Source organism: Dreissena polymorpha, chromosome 5 (genome assembly GCF_020536995.1).
Source record: "Dreissena polymorpha isolate Duluth1 chromosome 5, UMN_Dpol_1.0, whole genome shotgun sequence".
Classification (NCBI taxonomy): domain Eukaryota; kingdom Metazoa; phylum Mollusca; class Bivalvia; order Myida; family Dreissenidae; genus Dreissena; species Dreissena polymorpha.
In genome coordinates this window covers 91,668,743-91,696,594 of record NC_068359.1, presented here as the reverse complement: position 1 = coordinate 91,696,594, position 27,852 = coordinate 91,668,743, and the positions used below count along the sequence as shown (strand labels likewise).

At 36.7% G+C, this 27,852-nt stretch overlaps 2 protein-coding genes across 2 annotated transcripts; one reads left to right on the top strand and one right to left on the bottom strand.

Annotated features, from left to right (window-relative positions):
• Positions 1-757: 757 nt before the first annotated feature.
• On the top strand, positions 758-3,563 carry LOC127882200 (uncharacterized). The gene is made up of 4 exons (XM_052430715.1): positions 758-891; positions 1,502-1,682; positions 2,087-2,382; positions 3,350-3,563. The coding sequence occupies exons 2-4, from the start codon at positions 1,527-1,529 to the stop codon at positions 3,456-3,458; spliced, it is 561 nt and encodes a 186-aa protein (XP_052286675.1). The 5' UTR covers positions 758-891; positions 1,502-1,526; the 3' UTR covers positions 3,459-3,563.
• Positions 3,564-8,986: 5,423 nt separating this feature from the next.
• Positions 8,987-13,496, bottom strand: LOC127831464 (proton-associated sugar transporter A-like). Its single transcript, XM_052356450.1, has 3 exons — positions 11,906-13,496; positions 11,312-11,487; positions 8,987-9,233 (listed from the first exon to the last, which is right to left on the bottom strand). The coding sequence occupies exons 1-3, from the start codon at positions 13,494-13,496 to the stop codon at positions 9,018-9,020; spliced, it is 1,983 nt and encodes a 660-aa protein (XP_052212410.1). The 3' UTR covers positions 8,987-9,017.
• Positions 13,497-27,852: the final 14,356 nt, after the last annotated feature.

The window sequence follows — 27,852 nt, the reverse complement described above, 5'->3', positions numbered from 1 at the left end:
TGCTATAATCATGCTTTAACAGTTGTTAGGATTGATCTAATATTGTCATGGACAGATTTGTTGTTCGTGTATAAATAAACGAGGTTTATATAGACTAGATACTACATTATTATAATTAAGGTAGGTCTAGTTTCTAGTTCAGACTATAGGTCATATTATTACTCATTTCAATTCACATATATTCTAGTCCGAGATGATCCGAATGGTGAGGGAATGTGACCAATCACAGCGTCAACTCGCTGTGTTCCTTTTTATCATTGTTGCTGTCGAGGTCACCTTCATATGCTTCATCATCCGACACGAGCACGTGCACGCTCGAGAAGACTTCCTGATGCTCGCGCATGCGCAGTTGCAAAGGGACATGACTGTCACGCGGAACATTTCTAAACTTGCTCAGGTAGATCAATAATTAATAATTATAAAGCGATTTCATGATCAAATACAATTTTTGAGCACATTGTAAGGTTCAACCATAAGGGAGATGCATGTTTACATTTTGCAAACTGATGAGTCTTAATTGTTGTCATCGATTTCAAAGAGATAAATGCGTCAGGTCCTTGGCATTTTACTATGTGAAGGTAGATTAAATTAAGCAAGAAATGTTTTATTAATAATGCAAAACAAATCGTCATCGGTAATGTATAAAATGAAATATCACGAATATGTGAGCTCTTTGCTTTAATAGCGATGAGTTTACGTTAAAGGTAAGATTGTTATGAAACATAAAATTTTTGAAGACAAAGTTCATAATTGTAACGTTTGTCTGACGTCACAATTGTAACGTCATTTATGCGACGTCAGTGATTATTAGTTGTTAAGGAATCACTGAACACAGTTCTGAAGTTATTAAAAGGATAAATAAAGGAGTTTGGAAGTATTGCTTATTTGCAGGTAAATCACAAGCATAACATTGTAAATCCCATTAAGGTATTTAATAACAATCTTTAACTTTATGCTCTGTATTTCATTGTGTACAGACTAATTTACTTATTATGTCCAATTGCATGACCTGCAAAGTATTCATCCCGGCGCATAAAGCAACTTAAACAAAATGTGTTTACTTTATTTTAAATCACACAGCCGAATACTCAGTATGATTTTCTGTATATTTTGAAAATCAAGAGAGAGAGTTTAAGATTGTTATCATTGGTTTAAATATCCACCAGTTCAACATCAATAACAAAAGATTAAGTTAAAAACTAAGAGGAACATCTTAACAGACAAAATATTATAAACAACTCTCTTTAAATGTTAAATTTATGTCAGTGATAAACAAGATGTTGACTAGGACGGCTTTGTACTTTCCGATGAAATGGGTTACATTTTCCTTCTAGCGCTAACTTCATTCCCCCTTTCATTATCATTTACACCGATTATCGCTCGATGTGGGGCTTGAACCCCCTGATATCAAAACACCAGCACGACACCGTTAATCTTAGTTTACCGGGCCGACGGATCTTACACAGCGTTCACAATGTAACAACCTTCCTTTATTCTTCAGATTTTGTTACCGGGAGTAGACCAAGATGTCTCGGAAGGCGAAGTCCGAGCACGAGCGCGTGCATTTCACTCTGGGAAACGACGAAAGAGTAATGAAGTCCAGTTACCAACTTGATTTTGACGGCATTCGCGTGTTCCACGTACCCCGAAGCCCCAAAGCCACACCACCAATACCAGCACCGGTGCGTGTATACAAATACTTCCTAGTATATAAATTATACTTGTGGGTGCTTGCTCTCGCTAACAATTATACATAACCGTTAGTATAACTTTGCAAATATAATTCACTTGAACAACATTTTTATTTTTATTTTTATTTGAAGGTAAATAGAAAGACACAGGCTTTTCGTGGGTACATGTGCTATTTGAGTCTTTTTCTATGTTTATATATGGATGTTTGACATAACATACAGGGGCATTAGTTGGTAGGAGCCCATTAGCGCATGGCTCCTTAAATATATGGTGTGCCGCTAGATTTTCTTACACTCCTTCCCCATTACAGAATAATTGAGAGATGACAAGTTTGTAAAAGTGGTCAAAATGATGGTATAAAAATCATGTTATATGGGTTTTTTTATGTTGTCAGCTCGCCGTCCACGATGATCCGAGTCTGCGACTCGACAACAAATGGTTCTCCTCCACTCAAAAAGACTTTATAGGCTTCACCCCATCTGCACGGAAATGCGCTTACGAGTCGAGCCGCAACGGTTTCCGGGCCGCAAAAAAGCGAACGCGCGAAGTTGCGGTGATGCGCACCATTAGCGGCGTGCCGAGCTTCTCTAAATACAGCCTCGACTTCAGGCCTGCGTACTGCTTGTCCAATAACGTCCCCGCGGCGATGAAGTATCTTCAGGAAGCGCTGAAGGCGCCATCGCAATTAGAGTATAGTCAAATGTCCTAGTTGTTCGTTTAACCTTTTAGCTCTAAGATACGCACTTTGACTAGTTCTTAGTCCCTTAGAAAATCTAATGCCATTCAAGATCTTTCTCACAAGATTCAAGTTGTATAGCCATTATTTCCAACACTTAGATACTGATGAGCAGCAAACAGCATAAAACCTGAACAGACTGCGACTTTTGTATGCTGTTTGCATATTGCCATTTTCATTTTGCTTCTGGGCGGGAAAGGGTTTATATAGAATGTAGTTTCTTAATACATATTAAATTTCCTTTTCGGATCAAATACATGTATTACATTATTCTTTTTATTAAATCTGTGATAAATAGGCAATGGCGTCCCTCTTATTAAACGTCGTCAAGATTAGATTATCATTCAAATTTTGAATAAGACTAATTTCAAATCACTGATTCGTTTATTTCTGCTATTGCAATCATTTACTTTCAATCTGTTACATGTTCTTTATTTAAGACCATATCGACATGAGTTTAATTAATAACTTCAACGGTCTTTGATAATCAGGACCCTATGACTATTTGTGAAGAATAAGATTCTTTTAAACAGACGTTGAGCTTGTGCTTGAAAGCCTGAGCGTTATGTGTCGTCCCCCAGTTCGATGTGTCGTCCCACAGTTCGATGTGTCGTCCCACAGTTTGCACAGGCGTTTATGTGACTATATCTTCCGTTTTTATGGTATTTTCCGTTGAACGCAAGTTTCATCTTCGCGAAAATCCATTTTAGGCGGAAACGTGTCGTCCCTGATTATCAGTCCTCACAGGCTAGTCGGGGACGACACTTTCCGCATAAACTTAAGTTTCGAGACTTACGTTAAATGAAAATATACAAAAATAGCGGAACCTGTCGTCTCTGAAAAGCCTATGCGGCACTTTACGCATGCGCATCAAACTTCGCTTTCCTAGAGCGAGGATCATTTGTATTGTTGTTTTTTCAGGAGCGGCATGATGTCAGAGGCCAGGGACGCCTTTCGGTGGCCGTCGGCGGACCGCATCAAACTTCCGCTTCATCTCGGCAATTCCATTTCCGGACGGCGATCGTCGTAGATAACGGTGTGCTTGTGCTCAAAAACATTTTCAGTATTTCGTCAATAGCTTTTGTTTGTGATATCGATTATCCTTAAGTGCTTGTAGTAAAAAACTAAAACCTGTCTTTGTAGTCTCAGGCTTGCCTCGCGTTTTTTAAATAAAATATTATTTAATTTTAGTCTATTTGATTTAAGGTCGTTTCTTATGGTACCGATGATTGACATATGAATCCATTTTCATCAATCCAAACTTTATTTTATGATAATTTCCGTAACACAATCTTATATTTATAGCGATTAAGACAAACCATTTATATTGTGTATGGGCATTTTGTCATAGTAGTTATTGAACAAAACTGTAAACTGTAAAGCAGTGGGAAACCGGTGATTTTAAAGGACATGTTGATAGAAGTTCCACCTAAATAGAGCCACTTATTTAAAGAATTGCGTATTCCTATTGTTTTTTTTATCTAATGACGAGTTATAGTATTGTGATAAACGTAAAGCAAAACTAATGTTTGATACATGGTTTCCGTAAGTTAAGATCTTACTCTTATGAATAGTTCCTTGTAACGGAAATACAAACATATTTTCAACTATTACTGAGTTTTCAGCGCAAATGAAAATGTTACAGTGGATTATCTTTTCCAATTAAAAGATAAATATGCCTATTTATGTGATCGTTTATCAACCGAGATATATGTGTGAGGAAATCATTAAATGAATTCTTTTTAGTGATAATATTTTTTGAGAAATTAATTCGATTTAATCCGTTGATTATACCTATTTGAGCTATTTCTCTTATGAAAAACTCAACAATTGTGTATAGCCCGCTTTACAATGATCGCGAGTATGTTTGTGCTTGCGTGCGTTAGTTCGCTCTTGAATGTCCGTACTGTAACATCGATTTTTCTTCCCATATTGGGAAAAGTAAATGTACCATACCAATTTGGGAAAATTAGCGCGAAAACACTGAAATTGGGAAAATTCGTGTCGTGAAATCTCCCAATTGGGAATTATGGGTCTTTTTAATTGCTTGGTATAAATAGCACAAATCAATTCAAATATTGATTTACATTCATTTTGGCTTGAAATGTTCAGTGTCAGTGCTCATTTTTTAGACTGCAATTGGGAAAGTACCTTTACGGGTACTTTATAAAGAACGGAAAAGATATAAAATGCTTTTGTAAGATAGCTAAGTCACATGGAAATTTATTTTCATCATGAAATTTTAAAATAACTTTCCACAAGTGTTCACAATTAAGAGACGGATGGCCGACAGGTAATACCTGTTTCTCTGGCAAAAAGGTCAATGTAACACCTGGAGGTCAAGTGACAAATTCTGACACTATACAGATTGTACGCAGAGTAACTTCATTTGTCAGCGAATATATCATGCCATTTACCACAAATGTTTACCATGTGCAGTATCCGAATCGCGCGCAGGCTTCTGTCCGATGAGCAAAGGTTAACAGAGGAATGGTGCAGCTTTGAAATAAAATATTATTGAAAAATAAATGGACGCAACATATTTCCGACAGTCTTCTAGTTTATTCTGATACACATTTAATTCTTATTACCAGGTAGAACCAGTAACAAGTTAGTTAAGGAATACTCCTTTTTCATTTTCTACAATCCGCAAGTTCAAGACAATACCATTTACAACAGTTGAACATACTACGAACGTTTACAAAAAGCAGTACCGCTTGCATTATTTAAGTTAAGCAACTAGAACCATTCGCAACGAATGATTCAACCACCAGTATCAGTTTCACCATATCATTAAAACGCGAGCATCATTTGCACAATGTCATTAAACCGAGATTATAATTTGCAACGTATCACTAAACAACAATAATCATGTTAAATCGTGAATTATAATTGCATTTTACAATTTAAAATCTCGAGTGTCATTTGCACTATATATCATTCAACGGGGGAGTCTCATTGGCATAATGTAATTTGAACAGGGAGTACAAAGGAGTTGCAAAACAGTTTTAAAACAGAGAGTATCATTCGCACCATTCCATTAAAAGCACGGGTATGATTTGCACCAAATCCGCGAGATGTATAAGCCCACAATCATTAAACCACTAGCACCAATAGCACCCTATCATTTGAACCACTAGTGTGACCATTAGGATAAATGGCCTTTATTGGTTGAAAAATGCAATACAAAAAAACAAGATAAGTATTGATGCAAAGCATCAAAGGGCGTCGGGAATTTTAGTGTAAAAGGCACTCAATGAAGTTACATAGAGCGATTTTTTTTCTACTGTAAATATCAATATATTGGCCGATTATTTTAAACGGAATAGAAAAAGATACTGGTATAACCATTATCTATGATTTTGTGTTATAACCCCCAAATAACCATTATCTATGATGTTGTGTTATAACCCCCAAATAACCATTATCTATGATTTTGTGTTGTAACTCCCAAATATTTCATAGTTCATTTTATTTACATTGGTTTCCTTTTTTACTGGCATCCGTGTCCAGTTTTCATTAATGGAACAGAACTGTGTAGGTTTTAAAAAATCTGCTTCATCTTGTAAGCGTAATTTCATATTTTTCTCAACTTCAAGGGGAGATGATTCTGAACTTATTCTTACGTTGCTCATTTACGATAGGGGTTGAGTAATCATTGATATGAAAACACTGTAAAAGTTTTAATGTGTTTACGAACCCCCCACCCTCTGACACATATATTTCATGGGCATAATAAAAAACAAAAAAATGTTACAATAAAACAGCATATTTATTTAAACTAAAATGTCTACATCAAAACAAAAAGTTAACATAGAACACAAATAAAATAATTTGATTCTACTGGGGGCTCGAATCTTGGGCTTCTCACGTGTGAAGCGAGCGTGTAACCACTACACTACAGAACCGCTTAAAAAATCACCTCTAACTAAGATATTTATAAGTGACTGTAGTGTAACGGTTATCAATAAAGCAATAAACCGTGTAATCGCTGTCGTCTTGTAAAATTGAAGCAAAGTACGCGTTAACCAAAACTCAAACAGCAAGAGTCTGCGCTATTGTTAGAAAAACCACAAAATAAATATATTTTGATTATGTTTTGTATTTATACAAAACCAGAAAGTTTCACCGGTTCGCGTATTTGCCCAGTCCCTGACATCTTTTATTATTGCCCAGTCCCTGTGATCAGTTATTAATTAAAAGAATTAGCTTTGCATTATTGGCAATAAATGTTGTAGTAAATGTAATAGGTACAAATAACTGATCCACAACTGATCACAGGGAAAAGATCACAGGGACTGGGCAAATACGCGAAACTTTCTGGTTTTGTATAAAAACAAAACAAAATCAAAATATCAAAAGTTTTTCTAATTTGCTTATTTAGTGTAGAATAAATGTAGTACGATATTTGACGACCTATGGCAGGTGTAGTGGTACGAAAACGTACAATGTATTAGTTTATTAATTGACATATAATAACGATCGCTATACACAACTTCACCAAATAGCAGTACATAAATGATGTCAGCCGGAATAGCTCAGTTGGGAGAGCGTTAGACTGAAGTTGTTTACGCAACAATCGTATAAAGGCCCCCGGTTCAATCCCGGGTTCCGGCACGAACGGAACAGTTCGGTGGCTGACAATTTATTTCAGTCAGGTTAATCAATATAATAAAGCTTTATTTTATGTAGACATTTTAAAATCCATTTTACTACAATTGGACATTTTTATTAAAATTAATGGATGCCGCGTGGTGACAACATTAATTAAAATTTCTTACATCGCTTAAATATCTTATTAAACAAATACACGTGTTTTTATATTAACAAATAAATGCAAACACCACATCTATTATCCATGTATTTTTATGGTTGTCTATCATAGTACTAAGTATTATCCCTACCACATATAGAGCGCGAAGCGCGACACGTATTATTGACTGAGTTGCGATACAATGAGTTGCGATAAAGGAAGCAGCCGCTTTTCAAGGAGGAGCTGTGTCCCAGCAACCCGTTTCCCTAGAGTAAAGCACTCCTCGGAGTTTTTTTTAAGAACCACATATAGAGCGCGAAGCGCGACACGTATTACTATCCAGGTGGTATGGGCCCTTTAGCATTATCCGACCATTACGTCCATAGTTATCTTCCTTAGAATTTGAGAAATTTTGAAATCTTTGTCCGAAGTCCAAAATTTTCATCCGATTGTTCCCAAACTTGCACAGGATTTTTATCAATGAGGACCCAACCCAAACTCTCTATATGAGCAATATCGGACCATAAGTCCAGAATTTTGTCTCTTTTAATTTAAAAATAAAAATGAAAAACTGCTTTTTAGGTGATTATGTCAACATTTTTCATCTGATTCTTTCCAAACTTACAGTGTCTTCATATCAATGAGCATTTTTATCTCATTAAAAATAAGAAACATTGGGACAATAAGTCCAGAATTTTTTTCTATTAAATTTGACAAAATAAACAATTTCAACTTGTTTAAAAGATTTCACAACTTTCGTCTGAATCTTTCGAAACTTGTTAAGTGTTTTTATATCAGTATTACTCGAACCCTATTGAAAATGATGAATATCGGAGCAATTAATCTATTTTGATCTTTTACTGAATTTCAAAGTATTGTGAAATGCAGCTTCTTTATGCAATTTACAGTTTTCATTCAATTTTTTTTTTCAAACTTTTACAGTGTTTTCATATCAATGAGTACTCAACTCCTATCGTAAATGAGCAACGTAAGAATAAGTTCGGAATCATCTCCCCTTGAAGTTGAGAAAAATATGAAATTACGCTTACAAGATGAAGCAGATTTTTTAAAACCTACACAGTTCTGTTCCATTAATGAAAACTGCACACGGATGCCAGTAAAAAAAAGGAAACCAATGTAAATAAAATGAACTATGAAATATTTGGGGGTTACAACACAAAATCATAGATAATGGTTATTTGGGGGATATAACACATCATCATAAATAATGGTTATTTGGGGATTATAACACAACATTATAGATTATGGTTATACCATTATCTTTTTCTATTTTGTTTAAAATAATCGGCCAATATATTAATATTTACAGTAGAAAAAAAATCGTTCCATGTAACTTCATTGAGTGCCTTTTACACTGAAATTCCCGACGCCCTTTGATGCTTTGCATCAATACTTATCTTGTCATATTACTGAAGTCAATGTTGTTGATGCGTTATCAAAAATATGGGGTTTTCTGTCTCTCAGATTATATAATACACATTTTAATCCCATGCAATAGCTTGATTGCAACCAATTAAGTAAAGCATTTACGCAAAAGTTATATCATATTAATAAAATTTCGGTTATATCCCAGAAAGTTAGAACACACTTATTAAGTTTAATCTATTTTGATAAAGGGGCTCACTGCGCTCGCTCCGTCCAGTATTCGTTCTTTTTATATGGCTAGTGTGAATGTGATCACTTGACAAACACAAATCGTTGACGTACAGGGAACTAGAGGTCGAGGCATCTGGTCTGTGTTATTATACCATTACTCGTCTGAATATTCTAATAAAAAAAGACAACAACAAACAACACAATATTTGACGTCATATTTCAAAGGTCGAGGTACGTGACCTGCGTGGCGCACGCGGCGCCACAGAAGCTAAGGACGGCGGCGGCGATTACTATGGTGACGGTACTGCCCGCCACGTGCACGAGAGCGCCCATGATGAGCGAGAGCAGGAATTGCGCCAGGAACACCATGCTGCTCACGAGCGCCACGTCAGTGCCCAGTCCGCGGACCGCCTCTGTCCCCGGGGACTCTCCGAACTAAAAAACATAAAAAAATGATACGTTAAATTTACCTAAAAATCAGAGATTTATACAAATATGTGACTTATCTTTAAATATTTAGATAAATTAAAAGGTAAAGTCGAATATATGGTTTCGAAGTCTGATATTGATACTAGGCGACATCTTTAGCCGACTTGCACTTTAAAACTCCCCGATCAAGGGACATAAGTCGCCCTGTTATATTTGGTCATCGTGGATTGCATAAAAGCGATAAATAATATCCACATTATACTTAAATATGTAACGTATACAGGATTACAAAAAAATCAAAACTTAAAACGTATATTCTAGTATTACATACAGTAAACATTTAAGAAGCATATGACATAAAAGTACTTCACTACAAAGAAGAATTAGGACGATCCCAGCAAGATGCAAAAAAACTGCTTCCTGTTTGCTGAAAGTGGAATTAGGAAATGCCGCTCGCAATAACATGTCGAGAATGCGAGACACGCGTCTGTGGGTAATTAGATTTTGAGATAGATTTGCGATATTTATGACAACCAGTCTCTAAGTGAATCCTAGATCAATTTGATCCTTTGCGCGTAAGACACGTTCTGTCTAAAATAAGCGCCTTTATTTTCAGGACCCTTAGTTAATGCAGATTTATTTCTTAAACAGCGTTTATGGTGTCTGGGGAAAATCACTACGATCATAAATGTAAATTTGTACGAAACTATTGATGATGTTTATTTGGGGATATATATAAAAGCCACGATGAATAGCAATAGGTAAAGCAGTGGACGTGTTGATAAATTGCATGTTTCTAAATTGCCGCCTGACATCCACAGGAAAACCTTTAGAAATGTTATGCATAGCAAATTGTATTATCATCAGCATTTTACAATAATGTTTTATCATCGACAAAAATGTCATCTGTCCTACCCCGCATCGCTTATACAAAATCAACATTTATTTTCGTATATGAACACAAGGTGATATTCAAACATTTGAATAAATTAGTTCATGTGTAAGGTTTTAATAATCCAACATAAGCAGGGACGGCTCCAGGATTTCTGGTTGGGGGTGGGGGGGGGATATTGAAAGATTTGCTTGGGGTCCAGGGGGCCGCTAGGAACCCTGGTGGGTCCAAAGCCCTGCTAGGGGGTCCAGGGGGGGGGGCGAAGTCCCCCGAAAGCTCCACGATTTTAGTGACTTTGAAGGCTTTTACAACCACTTCTCGAGCATGTCACGTCTTATATACTTTCATCAAAGTACCTTCTTATAAGGCCAAAAAAGTGCATAGTTTATCGTTTAGGGGGTCAATGGGGGCGAAGCCCCCCGGAAGCTTCCCGATTTTAATGATTTTGAAGGCTTTGACAACCACTTCTCGAGCATGTCACGCCTTATATACTTTCATCCAAGTACCTTCTTATAATGCCAAAAAGTGCATAGTTTATCGTTTAGGGGGTCCAGGGGGCAAAGCCCCCCGGAAGCTTCACAATTTTAATGATTTTAAAGGCTTTGACAACCACTTCTCGAGCATGTCACACCTTATATACTTTCATCAAAGTACCTTCTTATAATGCCATAAAAGTGCATAGTTTATCGTTTAGGGGGTCCAGGGTTGCGAAGCCCCCCCCCCCCGGAAGCTTCACGATTTTAATGATTTTGAAGGCTTTGACAACCACTTCTCGAGCATGTCACGCATTATTTACTCTTCAAACATTCTGTAGATATATATTGTAAAGGATTTTTTTGTAGAAGACAAATGCTTTGGATACTAGTACATAAATAGATATTAACTTAAAACAAAAAGCCCCACTCTGGGAAAATGGGGCTTAATGCATCTGAGTAAAGTGTCGTCCCAGATTAGCATGTTCAGTCCACACCGGCTAAATCAGGGAATATTTGTTTCCGCTTTTATGGATTTTTTTCCTGTAAAAGAAGTTTCTTCTTAAAGACAATCCAGTTAAGGAGGAATGTTTCGTGTCGGACGAGTCTGAGCGTACTGCACATGCTACTAGGGGATGACATTTGACGCACATGCGTAAAATCCCGTTTTTCCCGAGCGCGACTCAAATACTCTTGATAGATCATTGCAAGTTTTGTACCTGTCCGCTAGTATGGTAGCGGGCGACCAGCAGGTACGGCATAGTGAACAGGGTGGCGTACATGATCCCCGCGCACGGGGACAGCAGGATGACAGCCGCGGGATGGCGCGTCGCAGCCAGAATAACCATGCCAATCGTGTAGACCAACTGGCCGCAAACATAGACTGGCCTCGCAGCTGTACATTAGACAAATGTAGAAAGGCGTATTATTGCAGCATTGTTCTAGTGATAAAGCTTTCATTTTCGGTCCTTATTATATCAAATAAATATGCTGTGTAAAATAGACTGTTTTGTCACTTTAAGATGAATGTTGTTTAAATTCTTAAATATACCGGAATAGTTTAAGAAACATAATCATCTTAACAATTAGATTGTCCGTGTGAGTATGTTCGTGCAACTTGTTTAGAGAACGGTTAAACAAATGGGCCCATGGGAATGTAGTTTGCAAATACACCGCATGAAACAGATAAAAAATACCAATTTGATAATAATCGACTTAGTTTATATTAAAGCGTAATTTAAATCTCGTTAAACATGTGCAAGGAAACACGTTAAAGAACGTTTTAAAATAAAGTGTATGCAAAAGTAGCTTACTAAATCTGTCCACAAGATATTCCACAGTCATTGAGTAGATAGCGCACGACAGTGAGTACAGAGACATTCCGAATGAGCCCAGTCTGACACCTTCGTCGTAGAGCTCATGTTCGGGACTTCCCTTAGGCGCTCGGGGGTTTCCGTGAAATACCGACTGCCCCACGAAGTCGGTGAAGTAGAGCGAGTAGCAGACGAGAGACATCCAACAGAAGAGATTTGTGATGCAGAGGATTACCATTGACCTTGGTAGTCTGATAATCGATCGCAGGTAAGTCTTCAGTGACACTTCTTTCAGTAGGCTTTCAACGTTAATCGAAGACTGTTTCTGCATCATGTTCATCTCATGCATCATCATTGTCTCATTTTTCGTATTTGAATCGACCTTTGTGTGGACGTCATCCGTACTGGCTTTATTGGAATCAGGTTTAATACCATTGATATCGTGAGCGTTCGGACCACTAGTCGCTCCATACTCACCCAACGTTCCATACGACACTACGCTTTCTTTAGTTTCATTCACGTCGGTTTCTTCCTCGGAACTTTCGTTCACAAACTTCCTATATTTCGCCTTTTTAACCGTCTTCACGCGTTTCTGAACTTGCTCTTTGGCATCACCAAGTTCCTTCAACGGAATCTCTTTAAAGCTTGTCAATGTCAGAATGACACACACAATGAACATCACCAGGACTCCCGTGAACACTACACGCACGTGACCCCCCAATGCCGCACCGAAGCTCGTGGCCTCCCAGTCTATCCCACCCATCAGGTACCCGAAACTTCCGCCAAGGCCAGCCATGACGGTGAATGACGTCAGGCCCCTCGAATGGTCTTCCGGTACGCTTATGTCCAACAGATACGTCCTGCAAGGCGACTGACATGCGTCGCAGTTAAAATCTAATAACGCAACACCAAGAATTGTTAGAAGTATTCCGAATAGGTGCCTCGGTGGCAGCGTGTCTGGCGAAGGCCATTGCGGGCTGAAATTTGACCGCACTATAACGGATGTGCCGTTGTTGAACATAAGGAGATCATTGGTCGAGTTAATTTTACGGACGAATGTGGCGTCAACAAACTGGGAAACGTTAACGTTGTCCTTAAGCCCAGAATCACCGGCAAGCGTGCCGAGTGTATCGCCGTTGGGAACCAAAATGAGACCGATTATAATTCCCGTGGAGAATATCACAATAAACGGACGGCGACGGCCAAGTTTGAGTGGGCATCGATCACTTAGTGAGCCCATAATTGGAACAAGGAAAAACCCGAGCAGCGGGCTCAAGCACCATACCAAAGTCATAAAGGCAACGGGTACACCGAGTTTGAGAAGTATTGGACTAACAAATGCAGTCTCGGCCGCGTAACACAACTCTATTCCACAAACAGCAGCGCTAAGCCTGATCAACTGTGCGCGAGATTTACGGGTCTGCACGTGCGAGTAGTCCCCTTCCTCCGTGCCACTTAAGTCCGGAACAATTTTCTTAGTCACATCTTGGATACTCTGGATGTAGTCGAGCTGTTTGAGTCGCTGGACGTATTCGTGATCCTTCAGCGTTTTTAACGCCTGAAGCTTGGACGTAAGTATTCCCAGAGACATTATCTGCAATAAACAACGTTGTTGTTCATGACGCATTGTAGTTGGACATACGTATAAAACATTTCATGAAAATATACCGTTCAACTGACCGTTGCTTAACAGTACTGTATATAACTTCATTGTATGTCATCAATTTTCTACGTTCAGAAAGTTCAAAACACATGTTGATTAATTGTCTACATTTAAAATCGCAAAACTTCAATAAAGATTCTCAAATTATCAGAAACAAATAATTCAAGAAGGTATCGATGTAAATTGATACCGCAGTGTATGGAGATATCGATGGATATCAAACTGACCTCAGCATTCAGACTCATAAGACTGAAACATATGGACCGCGCTCTGTGGAAAGGGGGTTCAATGCATTGGCGTTAAGTGTAGTCCGCATTGGCTAATCTTCGTGTGTGTGTGTATTTCAGAGTTTATTTACAGGTCCTACTGGCCTCTTCACGAGGTTATAGTAGCCCGGCCTGCCACTGTGACCTTTCAGGGGAGAAAGATTAATTTAGAGCCAAAGTAGGTCAAATTTACCCCGGCTTCCCGGGTATTCGCCAAAGAAATAATTTAGATCCAAATAGACCAGTGCACGGTGGCCAATGAGACCTTAATGTGCACTGGTAGTTAGACAATCTCAAAAGACAAATTCATGTCTGAACGCAGCACCGCTGCAGCACACAGCTCCGCCTTTATGGCCCACTTGTTGTCATCAGCCGTCGTCTTCATCCCCGAGACGGTTTCCCCAGCGCGTTGAGCGCACTAGGTACCGCCGCCCCGGGGTCCCTCTTTAAAGCCACCCCCTCGATGTTCTTGGGTTCCCCCCGGCGCAGAAGTGCAAGACCCAGGTCCGTCCCGTATGTCCCCCACACTGGTGGTCTTGCTGTCCCGCCGTCCCCGGCCCTCTTCAGACGGGACCTCTGGCAGGTCCGGGCCGGCGAACTCTCGACGATAAACAGCGGGTGACAAGTCCGCTGCATCTTGGAGAAGACAGCAATCCCAGCAGTGTGGAAGACGTCCGGCTCGAGGGTGACGGACTCTGCTGGATTAGCAGAGCCACCCGCAGAAGTTCCCCTCTATAAGGAAATATGTACAGGTGAGAGAATCTTCTGCGGGCGACTCTCGCCTCGGTCGCGACGCGCACGCTCCAGCAGCTGACCGAGCCGGGCTAATCTTCGACGACACTTATCGCTTTTATTTATTTTTCGTTTAAAGGAAGACTGCTCTTGACGAAAATCCAGTAAAGGCCGAAAGTGTCGTCCCTGATTAGCCTGTGCGGACAGCACAGGCTAATTTGGAACGACAATATACGCACATGCATTAAACCCCTATTTACAGAGCAAGACTCATATATACATAAACACGTATCAAGGATCATAAAAGGTATTTGAAACAAACGTTTAGATAAATATAAAAATAACTCGTTAACACTGTCCGAATTAGTAAGGACATATCATAATATTGTTGATTTCTTGTTAATTGGTAATGATTGTTTTTTTGAAGAAAACATTTCATTGTTTTTTTAAAGACTTTTTCATTGGAAATTAGAATTTTCATTAGCAATCACTCACTCAAGTACGTGCACATCAATGCGAATAAAGAATGTCTAAGGGCTATAGTCCACATAACCCAATCCAGAACCACATATATTTTATTGCAGGATTACCGCGAGAAAAAAACAATAATTGATGAAACTGCCCAGAATAACTACAACTAATATAAAATACGTCTGTTCTACTGATTGGTTAATTAAAAGATAAGCGAGGACAAAAGTGAACCAATACAAACTGTCGCTCACACAAAGCCATGTTTATGGTGTTAGTAGTTTGGTAGAGGATAACGTGTCTCCTTTTGATTTCATTATGGTTGGTGAGTGACAAAGATATTTTATTAAACAAATCTTTCTAATTATTGTTGGTATTTAGTATTTTATTTATTTAGTAATCTAAATTTGACATGGAATAAATAATAAATCCGAATTAAATATATTGTGCCATTATCTTAAGCTGAGTAATGGTGAAATAATTTAAATCAATAACCAATCACTATAAGTGTACATGTATTTATGTTAAATGGTTAAAAATTGTGTGTATAAGAACGTGCTATTTCACAATAACATAAGGTTTGAATTGCCTTAACGATTGTAGCGTTATTGGTACAAAAATAAAGATGTAATACTAATGGAAAAAAAAAGAATCACATGCGAGTAAAAATCCGTTTACTAAGTGAACTTTCAGTTTAATTTTAAATAAAATAATGTCTACAATTGTAATACATTTATTATCAATCACATAGCATCTAACAAGATTCGGCCATTATGGATGCATAGTGCTACCAATTTCAAACAAAAAAAACACGATCCGAATAAGTATAAGAATAAGTATAAGTAAAATTGGTAGATTACAATAACTTGATCATGCATGGTTTCCAATAAACAGCTGTATAATAAACAGCTGTTTAAGGCGCTTTGTAGAAAATTGCAAATGAACCTTTATATATAGCTTCGACTGACATAGTGGTCGATATATGGTCGAGTCTATTCGACATTAATTTACTTTAAGAATCCTGTTCTGGCATCTGGCAGGACCATGTGGATGTAAAGTCTGGGTGACATTACGTTTTATAGACTGTACAACTGAGATGAATTATGGTTTACATGTTGCCGAGTGTAGGCATTCATTTTTGAGCATCGTAGGTTGACTTTGCAACGATCGTTGGTATATATTATATATGGGAGACGCCTAAAAGATAAATTAAGTTATGAAGACTTTATTATTAGTACGGTTGAGCAACTTATATCATTTACCAACCAAATGCCGGAAGTGCTTAACAAAATGAATACACCGTATTTAATATACATGTAATAGTATCGCGAAGGTGTGTACATTACAATGTCATCGAAGTACGTACATTGCTTGCAGTCATGTAAATGTCTACTTACAAAATATTACTATTCTATTGGTTTCACGTAACAAAGCAATTTAAATAATTTATACTTAACTATTTAGGATTTTAAAATGCCGATTATCTTGCGTTCAATTTAAAACAAAACACGCGTCATGAAAATATAGCTATCAAAGTAAAATTTGCATGGAAAGAGAAAAATAGAAACTTTTTTTAGCAGGGGTTTAATGCAATCTTGCTTTATACAAAATGCCCTAAGATTAAAACGGGAATCCAAATACGTGCATAACCATACATGTCTCACAAAAAAAGCAAACACCACAGATTTCCTTCCAATTTCGCGTTAGTTTGAACGCGGTTTTATGGACCTTAATTAAGACATCCTCTCAGAAATCTCATTAATATTTACGCCGTCCATTATTTGCGTAACGAGCGTTTCAAGCATTTCTCTTTAGGTTGGGTCTTAATGCAGAGACCATTGGAATTGAATAGCGCCATAATAACACTGTCGGCGTTTTACGGCATGAAAGAATGCGTCTCATTGAATACATGTACAATCTGTAAAATTCTCTAAGCGCAAATTGTTAGGAAATAAGATTGCAATCGCGCCGGATTGAAAAGCATGTCCAAACTCAACAATAGATACAGAAAAATGCTTATATAGTACGATGGTGTTTTTAAGTTGATATGAGTCGTGTTCTGAAAAAACTGGGCATAATGCATGTGCGTAAAGTGTCGTCCCAGATTAGCCTGTGCAGTCCGCAACGGCTTATCAGGGATGACACTTCCCGCTTTTATGACATTTTTCGTTTAAATGAAGTCTCTTCTTAGCAAAAAAACCAATTTAGGCGGAAAGTGTCGTCCCTGATAAGCCTGTGCGGACTGCACGGGCTAATCTGGGAAGAAACTTTACGCACATGCATTAAACCCCTTTTTCACAGAGCATGGCTCATATAAACCTCGTTCTCGGAAACCGGGCTTAATGCAGCCCCCAGGCTAATCAGAGACGACACTTTTCGCGTTTATTGTATTTTTTCCGTTTAAAGCAGTCTCTTCTTATCAAAACTCCAGTTTAGGCGAACAGTTTAGGCGAACAGTTTTGCCATATATTAACATTTGCAGACTGTGGACACTACGCAAATTCATTGTATTCCTTTTCCACGAGCGAGGCTCATATTTGAAAGTCGGACTGCATGTATATAGCAGTGTTATGGTGCATTATAAAAACATGGAACTGCATTTTTTCTGTGAAAAAAAAAGTAATCTTAAGCCGAATAGTTGGGTCGCCATTGAAAAATCAGTTTGTATGGAATATGCAATTGAGAACACAAGTGCATAAATAATTATGCAAAATCATATTGCGATGATTTTTATCTTAATTACTTCATTAATCACTTCTCTTGTATTTGAAATATGATTTAAACGAACAACGACGCTTGGATAATGATCAATGCGATGGGGACACACAGGCATATTCGTATTGTTCAATATGGGCCGTGCTCTGAGAAAATGGGTTTTAATGCATGTGAGTACAGTGTCGTCCCAGATTAGCCTGTGCAGTCCGCACAGGCTAATCAGGGACGACACTTTCCGCATAAATTTGTTTGTTTTTTTTCCAAGGAGAGACTTTCTTGACACGAAAAATATAATTAAATCGGAAAGTGTTGTCCCTGATTAGCCTGTGCGTACTGCACAGGCTAATCTGGCACGACACTGTACGCACAAACATTAAACCCATTTTTCACAGAGCACGACCAATATCGTCTGTTTTTAACACCCGTTTCGAAACCATTTACATAGAAATTTGTTGAGTAAAGTGCAAAGTGTAAAAGCTTATCATATTAAAAGATCTTATCATTGATGAAAAACTCGGAATTACAATCGCCTGAAATCGTGTCAGCTAGTTGTTTCTGTTTTACGTATGTATCGGAGGCGAAATGGCAACATCGTTCAAACGAATGCATAATTGTGGCCGATAATTAGATTTCAAATACATTTACAGGTAATTAAGTCTATGCAGAAAAAATCAACAGAGAGTAAATGTATATTTCTTTACATCAACTCAACACACTTACATATCTCGAATACATTTCCATGTATAAACTATCATACAATATGTGATGTAATGTAAATTATAAGGCAGTGAAAACAACGATATTTGCAAACATGAGCTTATCTTGAACATAACGCGAGGAACGCCATCTTACAACCAATTGCAGCATGCTTTACAGTTTAAAGAGGACGTACGCTATCGCTAGAGTCGCTGGTAATGTATAATGTATTTTTAATGACTATTAAAGGAAATAGTCATTCAATCGTTCTGTTGCCTGATCAATTTGTTCGTGATTACATTTATTTGGTAATGAGGTACAAAGAATGGAATGTAATTAGATGGATCTGCGATAAGATGCAACTCTTATAAATACCTTCCAATTGAGTGTATTTAAACAAATCTTGCGTGCTTGTATCAACACAAACAGTTATATTAGCGTTCACCTATCACATACTAGTTACTTTAAACGTACACAGCTTAATTAACGAATCGCTCTATTATTTGGGCCGTGCTCTGTGAAAAGAGGGTTTAATGCATGTGCGGAAAGTGCCGTCCCAGATTAGACTTTGCAGTCCACACATGTTAATCAGGGACGACACTTTCCGCTTAAATTATATTTTTCGTTTCAACAAAGTCTCTTCTTAGAAAAAAACAAGTTCAGGCGGAAAGTGTCGTCCCTGATTAGCCTGTGCGGACTGCAAAGGCTAATATGGGACGACACTTTACGCACATGCATTAAAACACATTTTCACAGAGCGCATTTCATTTGTTTTATACGTTACGAAAGGATTAACAACAAAATGATTTGTGGAAAAATTATTATTGGAGACAGTGCAATCGGGTATTAACGTATGCAAGATAAATAGGATATATAACGTTTATATGCAGGTAAATACGATCTGTAATCAGAAAATATTAATAGCATGGGAGACTGTGTTATGTCTAGTAATTTTTACTTTTATAGGCACATACCAAGCAAATACCACACCATTTCATATCCATCATATTTTTTTTCATTTACAGTAAAGGTAAAACGACCGAAATAACATATTTTGCTACAAATTAAGGCGGTGTTGATTTTCCGTAATGGAATATCGAACGTCTTCGACAATTCACGGCCGTTGTGCCTTAATTCCAAGTAATTGATATATCATTGTTTGGCATAAACATTTGATGCGTTTAAGAATAAATCCGCTCTTGAAATTCCGTTATTTCGCCATCAATTCGGCTGAAGTGTTTAGCACGCCAGGCAAATGAGCGGGACAAAATTGGATGACTGTCACCGCGAAACTAATTGAGTCATCAGCAACGACACAATGCAGAAGCCGGCCATTTCCAACACAATTTGAGTGTCTGGTGTAGTGGTGCTTCGAATAAACTACTCTGTTGTTTAGTTGTGAGCGTAAGCTCACGACTAAATTCAAAGAGCATGTTTTGCAAATCAGTATGTGCTAAGAAGCCTTAGCTACGCTAAGAACCATAACTCACTATGATAGGAACGATTACCGCTGCCTGTCTGCACTGCAGACGCAGAATGCTTAGGAGCATCTGCATCTACTACTGCAGTGAGTGTATTTACCAGCTTGTACGACGACCTTGGCCAGTCTAGTGTTTATCGTTGAAATCTGTACATATTGGCTGCTTTCGGGGGAAAAAGGGGCTTACTGCATGTCAGATAAGATTAGCATATGCACACTGATTAGCCTGTGCAATGCACACAAGCTAATCAAGGACGACAACAGCGAACAACTCCAGTGCCTTCAGCGCTTTGATTCTACAGTGCAACACATTTAAAAAAGGAAAACGGACCAAACGAACCTTTCTATATTGTGTATAGTATTATCAAGATCGATTATGTTACTTTATATTATCTCATGAGCGACATTAGCAAAATTATTTTGGCTCGACTGCATCAAAACGCTATGCTTGTTACCATCTTATTGATTCTCTTTTATGGGTGAAATCCAGTATTTTGTTAATTGGCGTAGGAAACATAATTGCGAAAACTCACTGTAGGCTGTATGAGGGTAAACAAGGATCTATCCGTGCGATAGGATGTCGCCATAGCCGATCCATAATTGAGCCTTGTTCTTAGAAAACTGGCCTTATGCATGTTCGTAAAGTGTCATCCCATATTAGTCTGTGCAGTCCGCACAGGCTAATCAGGGACGACACTTTGCGCCTAAACTTGATTTTCGGTAAGGAGGGACTTCCTTGAAACTAAAATACCATAAAAGCGGAAAATGTCGTCCTGATTAGCCTGAGCGGACTGCACAGGCTAATCTGGGACGACACTTTACGCACATGCATTAAGCCCAGTTTTCTCAGAACACGTCTCAATTTCTTTACCCCTAGAATAACGTTACTCTTTGTGTCAACCTTGAAATTGCAAAAATCTATCCTAAATTAACTAAATAACATTTTACCAGTTCAATGATTATATCTGTATTTGGAAAGTGCCAAATACATTAACATGCGTTCTAAACTCTAATTGCTTGTAGTGCATCTGTGTATATACATTTGCGTCCATGCTCTACATATAACATTCTATTATAGTCTCGGCCGAATTTAGGACCATGCTTTGTTTACAATTTAAAGCAATATATACTTTTAAGAATAACATGTACGGCATAAAGAGATGATATAACTCAACTTATTTGTTTAGAGTTAAGATATATGTTATACGTATATATGCTGATTTGATTTTCGTTAAAACACATACCTTTAACACAGTATACCTTGACAACAAAAAAGATAACATTCAAGCGATTCCATGTATGCTGATTTACACCATGCAATACACAGTTATGGTGTTTTACCAAGACTTATGCTATATAACCTGAAAATAAGATATAACGTGTTTGTGATTCAATAACTCAGTACAATAAACTGTTTAAAATTTATATTAACTATGGTAAAGAAATATAGAATTTCTAAGGCACTGTAAATTATACTTTTTTATTTATATGCAAACATATACATTACATTAATCAATTATGTTATAAACCAACCAAAAAGATAAATTAAGTTCATCAAAATCAAATAATTCAAACTAAGAAAACTGATAGGACAAAAAAGAAGCAAATATTGAGATAAAACAACCACTGGGTAGATATCGATGTCGTTACTAAGGAGACATGAGAATACATGGGAGTTGACTTAGCTTTGACCAACTGCGCTATCAGTTTTGGTAAATGAAAATGTCCACCATATAGATATATATATAATACTCACATAGATAACATCAACAAGTAAAAAGAGCCAAACAAACAGGCCACATATTGTATGATTGTTTAAATATCAGAATTAAAACGTTATTTATTTATATCACACTGTATCCGTTTTAATATGCTATTATTAAAATTGCCATATTCATATATATATTTACGAAGAAGTTGCAAAGTTAAATGATATAGTCTTTTTAAAAGGCGTGAGCTCGTCTTATTTAAGAGACACGCTTGTGTTCAAAGATTCTGAATATGTATTGCAGATAAACGCACACTTATAGAAAGATAATCAATAAGCAATGACTAATTCCGTGTTTTGTTTATACAACTTAACATATGTGAGTCTAAAACTGCAAGTGTGAGTCCCAATTATAGGAAACTTTCTATCGATGAATTTGAATGTTTCCATTAAGGTCACACACTACTTATAGAATAGTATTATAGTACTACGTATACGTATATTTTTGCAACTTTTAATATTGGTAAATTTGGTCGTGAATCAGTTATGCTTGAGTTACCTCGTGTATATATCAATCGATGCTTTGAGAGGTTTGGGGCAGTTTGTTAGCTTTGTTATACTTACCACACGAATCGGGGTACTCCTCAATAAAATCCTTTAAAGTTAGGAGACTTATGATGGCCATTGGATTAAATCTTTGTGTACATAGGGCATTCATGCAAACAATTGTCAAAACATTTATTACGACACGTAAAGCGTAAATTTCGCATATTATCATTGAATTAATTACACACAACTGTAAATGTTTTGTTGAATTCTCAATCAAGCATAATCAAACTTCCAAATGTTAAGCTTTACGGGACGTTAACAACTTCTAGCTGACAATAAACAGTGCTCATGTATTTTGTATTGATCCTTTGTCCAGATAAAAAACGCTCGAAAAATAACCAAATGTATCATGCATATCTACAGATGTGCATCGTATGATTTTTTAGTAAATTTTGTTTAAGCGCGGAGAATATTGGGATCTTTAAACAGCGATTAAAATTTAATGAATTCATCAAAAAATATATTCCGCGAATTAAGTGCTATTCCATTTACTTTCTAATTTCCGGTTCGGATCAATTTTTGAAGACGGATTTTCGGTTACTACACGCACGATGGTCCTGTTTTTATCTGCATGTAAATGTATCCCATCATCGTTTCTAACGACGAATTTCATTGGTCCAAGGCAACTGTATTATCCAATTACTACATGTTGCGCAATATTTTACGGAACATCGTGATAACATTTAGTTTACCCCTAACGGTAAGTGCAATAATAACATATGAGATGGCGGAGGCGTATACTCTAAAACGTTATGTCCATGGCAAGTGTTTTGGTCCAGGACACAGGACGCATATGTCATACAATATCTAGTGACTATAAACAAATATTGAATTTATATAAAAACGTTTAAGTGTTTTCTTGCATATTTTGTCTGTTGAAACGTCTTTTTGCTTACCTTTCGCTTTTTACCTGATTGTTGTTGATAGGTGCAGGAGTATGGCACGCCTGAACCACAAAAAAGAGAAAAACTAAGTTTAAGTAACTTAAACTTAGTTTTTCACTACTTAAACTCAATTTAAGTAACTTAATTCGAATTAACGCTACTAAATGCATTAAGTAGACAAGAAGAGTTATTTTCTATTTATGTGAGAAAAATGAATTAAGCAGAGAAAAACTTAGTTTAACTCGTTAAGTGCGCCCGAACAACAAAAATTGATTTTAATTACCGTTAAGTTACTTAAATTGCATTTAACGCTGCTTAAAATTAATTTAAGTGCTTTCGCATCGTTAATTGTATTTAATTATTACTTAAGTAATAAAATTTTTACTTAAGTTGAATTATTAATTATCGTTAAGTCAAAACTCGCGTCCGAAAATAAGCATATGAAACAAGCGTTTTGATTGGTTGTCAGGTTTGTTAATAAATTCAGGCCCGAGGTCGGAAGAAAAAGATTGCCATGTGGTACGAGCAAAAAATACAGATATTATAAATTTGGATTAGAATCTTAAGTCAGCTAAAATTTGTTTTAGTCTGGAATAACATTCAAAACACCCTTTCATCATCAAATTTTGCTGACAGTCAGTAACTATGCAATAAACATCAAAAACGATCCGCCCGTCTATATATTTCCGGGTCATATCGCATTTACCTGTAGTAATAACTTGTCTTGTATACGAGTAGTCATACCAGCTTGTATGTAGAAACTGGGACTATATTATATGTCCCAGGTAGAAATTAAAGATTATATCGTGTCACCGAATCCAACTTAATTATATTCTATACATGTAAATTTTGGCTTTGATTTTAGTATTTAAATGGAAAAAAAACAGTCTCCAGTATCTCAGTATTGGCAGTGAACTTATAAGTAAACAATCCCAAAAAGTACACATATCAGAAATTACCCAGGTGATATTTTAAGTCTGAGTGCACTATTGTCTTTTAAAATAATTTTAAATGTAAAAAAAGAAAAAAATGTACTGTTAACATATTATTTAGAAACATATCTAACTTAAGTGTTCTGATTATGATCACCATAACGATCAACTGAATGACTGCTGTGTTGAGCATGTTGAGTCAAATCAGGGAGACTATCTCTGACTAACACTACTGACTGGATGGTGCTCTTCAGTAAATCATCTGGGACGGTGTGGTCATTCTCAAGTCTCTGCAAGTTTGTAAGAAGACTGGCGATCTGGGTGCGAGCTGCAGAAACGTCAAGGTTGCCGTTCTGTTTGCCTCTCTGTACATCTCTGAGTGTTATTGAAACTCTTTCAAGAACACTGTCAGCTGTAGGTAAATGCGTGCGTTGTAACCGATCCATTGCAAAATTGTAAATGGCGGTAGAAGAATATCCTTTCCTGTTTACGTTTGTTACGACGTTTCTGATTGGCTTAGGTCTTCCGGATCATTAACTGACCAATCAAAACAATTCGACTTTACAACTTAAGTAAAATTCCTTACTAAAGTTGAATTCGTGTAACTAAAAACATATTTTAAGTAGAAAAACCTATTTTAACGCAACTTAATTGAAAATAGTACAATTGATAGAGAAAATCCTTGTTAAGTTGAATTAATTCAACTTAAGTAAGAAAATTACCATTAAGCACCGTTAATGCATTTTCGGTGTTTAAATTAGCGTTAACGCCGCGGGAACCACAAAAACTACTTAAATTCATTTTAAGCAGCGTTAATTCGAATTAAGTAACTTAAATTGAATTTAAGTAGAGAAAAACCTAGTTTAAGTAACTTAAACTTAGTTTTTCTCATTTTTGTGGTTCAGGCGTGCCATACAGGAGCCAATGGAGATTTATTTCTCTGCACATCTACGTCTATGGAAATATTGTCGGAGGTTATCGTCATAGCGGGCGTTACAATTATAAATTAAATAAAAACATGTTGACAGTTTGTTCCTTCAAACGCTTTTGTTGTTTTTACTTTTTTGATGGTCGATATTGTCAGTGCGGAACTTTTTGTGGCTTGTTAAACAGTGCAAAAAGCTCTTTGAAACGATTGATATCAACATATTTCATTGGGATACATACACAGCATATTTAACATGTTAGATCTTATTTTTGCTTAAATGTTGAGATAATGTTCGCCGTTTCCTTTGGGAAAGTAAGTATGCTCGATGATGATTGGTTGTTGGTGCTTTTTGACAATGGATTGTACAAAGGAGACTAACTCTACTTAAATTAAACACAAACACTAGTAATACACATGTACATATGAATATAAATACATACGAATAGCAACCTAATAAAAGTAACGTAAATAAAAGGGATCTGATAGATTCCATAATACATCAACCATAAAACCGTTACCGTTTTAATATTTCCAGTCAATTACTCTATCAAAGCCATGTGAACAAACCACTACATTTATTAAAAAATATACACACACATGTACGTGAATGCCATGTCAATAAAACGATAAAAAGAAAATAATCACGTTTAACTATTTATTTTTTAAAGATAATTATTATATATAAAATATTACGTCCAGGCATGTACAAGATGTGTTTGAAAACCCTAATAAGGAATGTCTGAACAGTTAATTAATTTCATCAGGTATTGGTCCTCGAATATACATAGCGTAAAAATAATAAACATGTAATTGAAGAAAATTGTTTTTCCTTGAATGATGCGTTTTATTATAAAATGAAAGCGATGCAAATTAAATATATGATAATTTGTATGTGTACATTTATATTTCTACCTAGATCTACTGGATACAAAACTGAGTATATATATATATATATATATGATGATAATAATAACGCTTTTTATGGTATACTTAGCACAAGTTTTATGTTTTAAAATGTAATCAATCTCAGTAAATTTTATAATAATTTATTTAAAAGGATCAGTTCTATAGTTTAGTATAGAGCACGACATGAATTCAGAAAATAAACAAAAAAAGTATGAACATGACCAAAAAAAATAAAACAACACTTATTATATTTGTTCAGCTCTAAACGAATTCATACGCAACTCACATATGTGTTCACACTTACATATATCTCTCTGCGTTAATTCCAGCCGACACTTCCGCGCCGTTGCGAATTAATAGAATGGTCCCAATCGCCTCCCAGCATGCGACAAAGGGGAGGTGAAATTGTCTCTAATAACCTCAAACTGTCATGCCACTATCTGGTTTGCTTCGTCGCCTGCTAGATCAATATTTAAGCGACGTCTTCGGTGAATGGGTTCGATTTACAATTGTATAGACAGCAGGTAAAGAGGTGTTCATATTGACGTTTCAGTAAGATGTTGTTTTTAATGTCTTAATATTAAACATCTTCTATTTTAAAAAAGAAGCCCATATATAGAGAATAACAGGTACACTGCCTGATCTTTTTGTAATATATCAGGCAAGGCTTAGAATAAAACGACTCCGCTTATTTTATTCGTGCCGAGTCTGATATATTACAAAAAGATCAGGCAGTAACCTGTTGTTTTTTTGTTTATAATACCACTTCGTCCCCAATTTTAAAGAAATAATGAAAAAGCGCTAAAAATCTGCAATTTTTAGCGGGAATGAATTTGATTTTTGTAGTTTGACGTGATCATCATGAGCACTTGCGCATACTATTTGTAAAACATGTTTTTGCTGTTTGTGTTGCATTTTGTGTTTAAATATATATTACATCTTGGTATCAAATTGGTTGTTTTGTTGAATCTGATTCGATTTTACTAAATATGATTACTTTATAGTTGATTTCGAGTAATATGACCTACCTCCAATCATCGATTGATCTAAGAATTTTCTATTGAACTGATATAAAAAAAATTATATCAGCCAGTATTGTATCGGGCAGATATCAATGCAGCGATATGATTAAAACAAATATTAACTGAGTGTTACTAGAAATCTGTCCGAAGGACATGTGTGCCCCCAATATTCCACGTTTGTCTCAAAACTCAACTAATGTTGTTGAATTCTGTTGTGGGCAGGTTTGCATGACGGTTTATATGTTTATAAATAACATCGCACTCGCAACAATACTTTCTTGCTATATAACGGACGACACAGTTACAACAAGATGTTTTGCTAACATAGGCTATAATTATGGTTTATATATTATAAAAAAATCCAAAACAAAATATTGAAGAGCGCAAGTTCACATATTGGGTTACAGGTTTTTAATGGTTTATGAATCTAGCAGCAATACTTTCTGAGCTACACTCGACATAATATTAAGTAATGTCAGTGTCCGTACAAAAGGGGCCGTAATTCTGTTTGATTTAATTTAGTTTGATGTGACAAACAAGAGAATTCATGGGAAGCGCGGACGGAAAGACGGACGCGATTGCGGGCGGCAAGGGCAAAGCTGTGTCCACATCCTGTGGAATTTAGGGCATAAAAAGCTTGACCACACCTGGCCGTTGATCCTATCCACGAAGTATGGATCAAAAGTTCCACACCGAACAAAAAAAGCCAAATATGCATGCACGTGTTCATTTGTCGTGTAAATAACATAATTGATACTGTGCATTAAAAGTATCGATGAGCAGTTAAGGGAACTTTAAGCCGCTTATAAATACATGAGTAAACTGCGTGAAAAACCGGTTAGCTTAATGCATATACCAGTTAAATGTGTGCGGTAGAAAGTGTTCGCTCATGTACATCAATTGTTTTTCAACCGGGCGTTTTTCAAACTGCAATCAGA

What these genes read in the sequence shown, in the direction of transcription:
- LOC127831464 (XM_052356450.1), bottom strand. Translation starts at nt 13,496, where the DNA reads ATGTCTCTGGGAATACTTACGTCCAAGCTTCAGGCGTTAAAAACGCTG. An exon ending in ATATCTTGTGGACAGATTTA is followed by an intron (nt 11,488 to 11,905) that starts GTAAGCTACTTT and finishes TCTAATGTACAG; the next exon opens with CTGCGAGGCCAGTCTATGTT. An exon ending in GCTACCATACTAGCGGACAG is followed by an intron (nt 9,234 to 11,311) that starts GTACAAAACTTG and finishes TATGTTTTTTAG; the next exon opens with TTCGGAGAGTCCCCGGGGAC.
- LOC127882200 (XM_052430715.1), top strand. Translation starts at nt 1,527, where the DNA reads ATGTCTCGGAAGGCGAAGTCCGAGCACGAGCGCGTGCATTTCACTCTG. An exon ending in CACCACCAATACCAGCACCG is followed by an intron (nt 1,683 to 2,086) that starts GTGCGTGTATAC and finishes TTATGTTGTCAG; the next exon opens with CTCGCCGTCCACGATGATCC. An exon ending in AAGGCGCCATCGCAATTAGA is followed by an intron (nt 2,383 to 3,349) that starts GTATAGTCAAAT and finishes TTGTTTTTTCAG; the next exon opens with GAGCGGCATGATGTCAGAGG.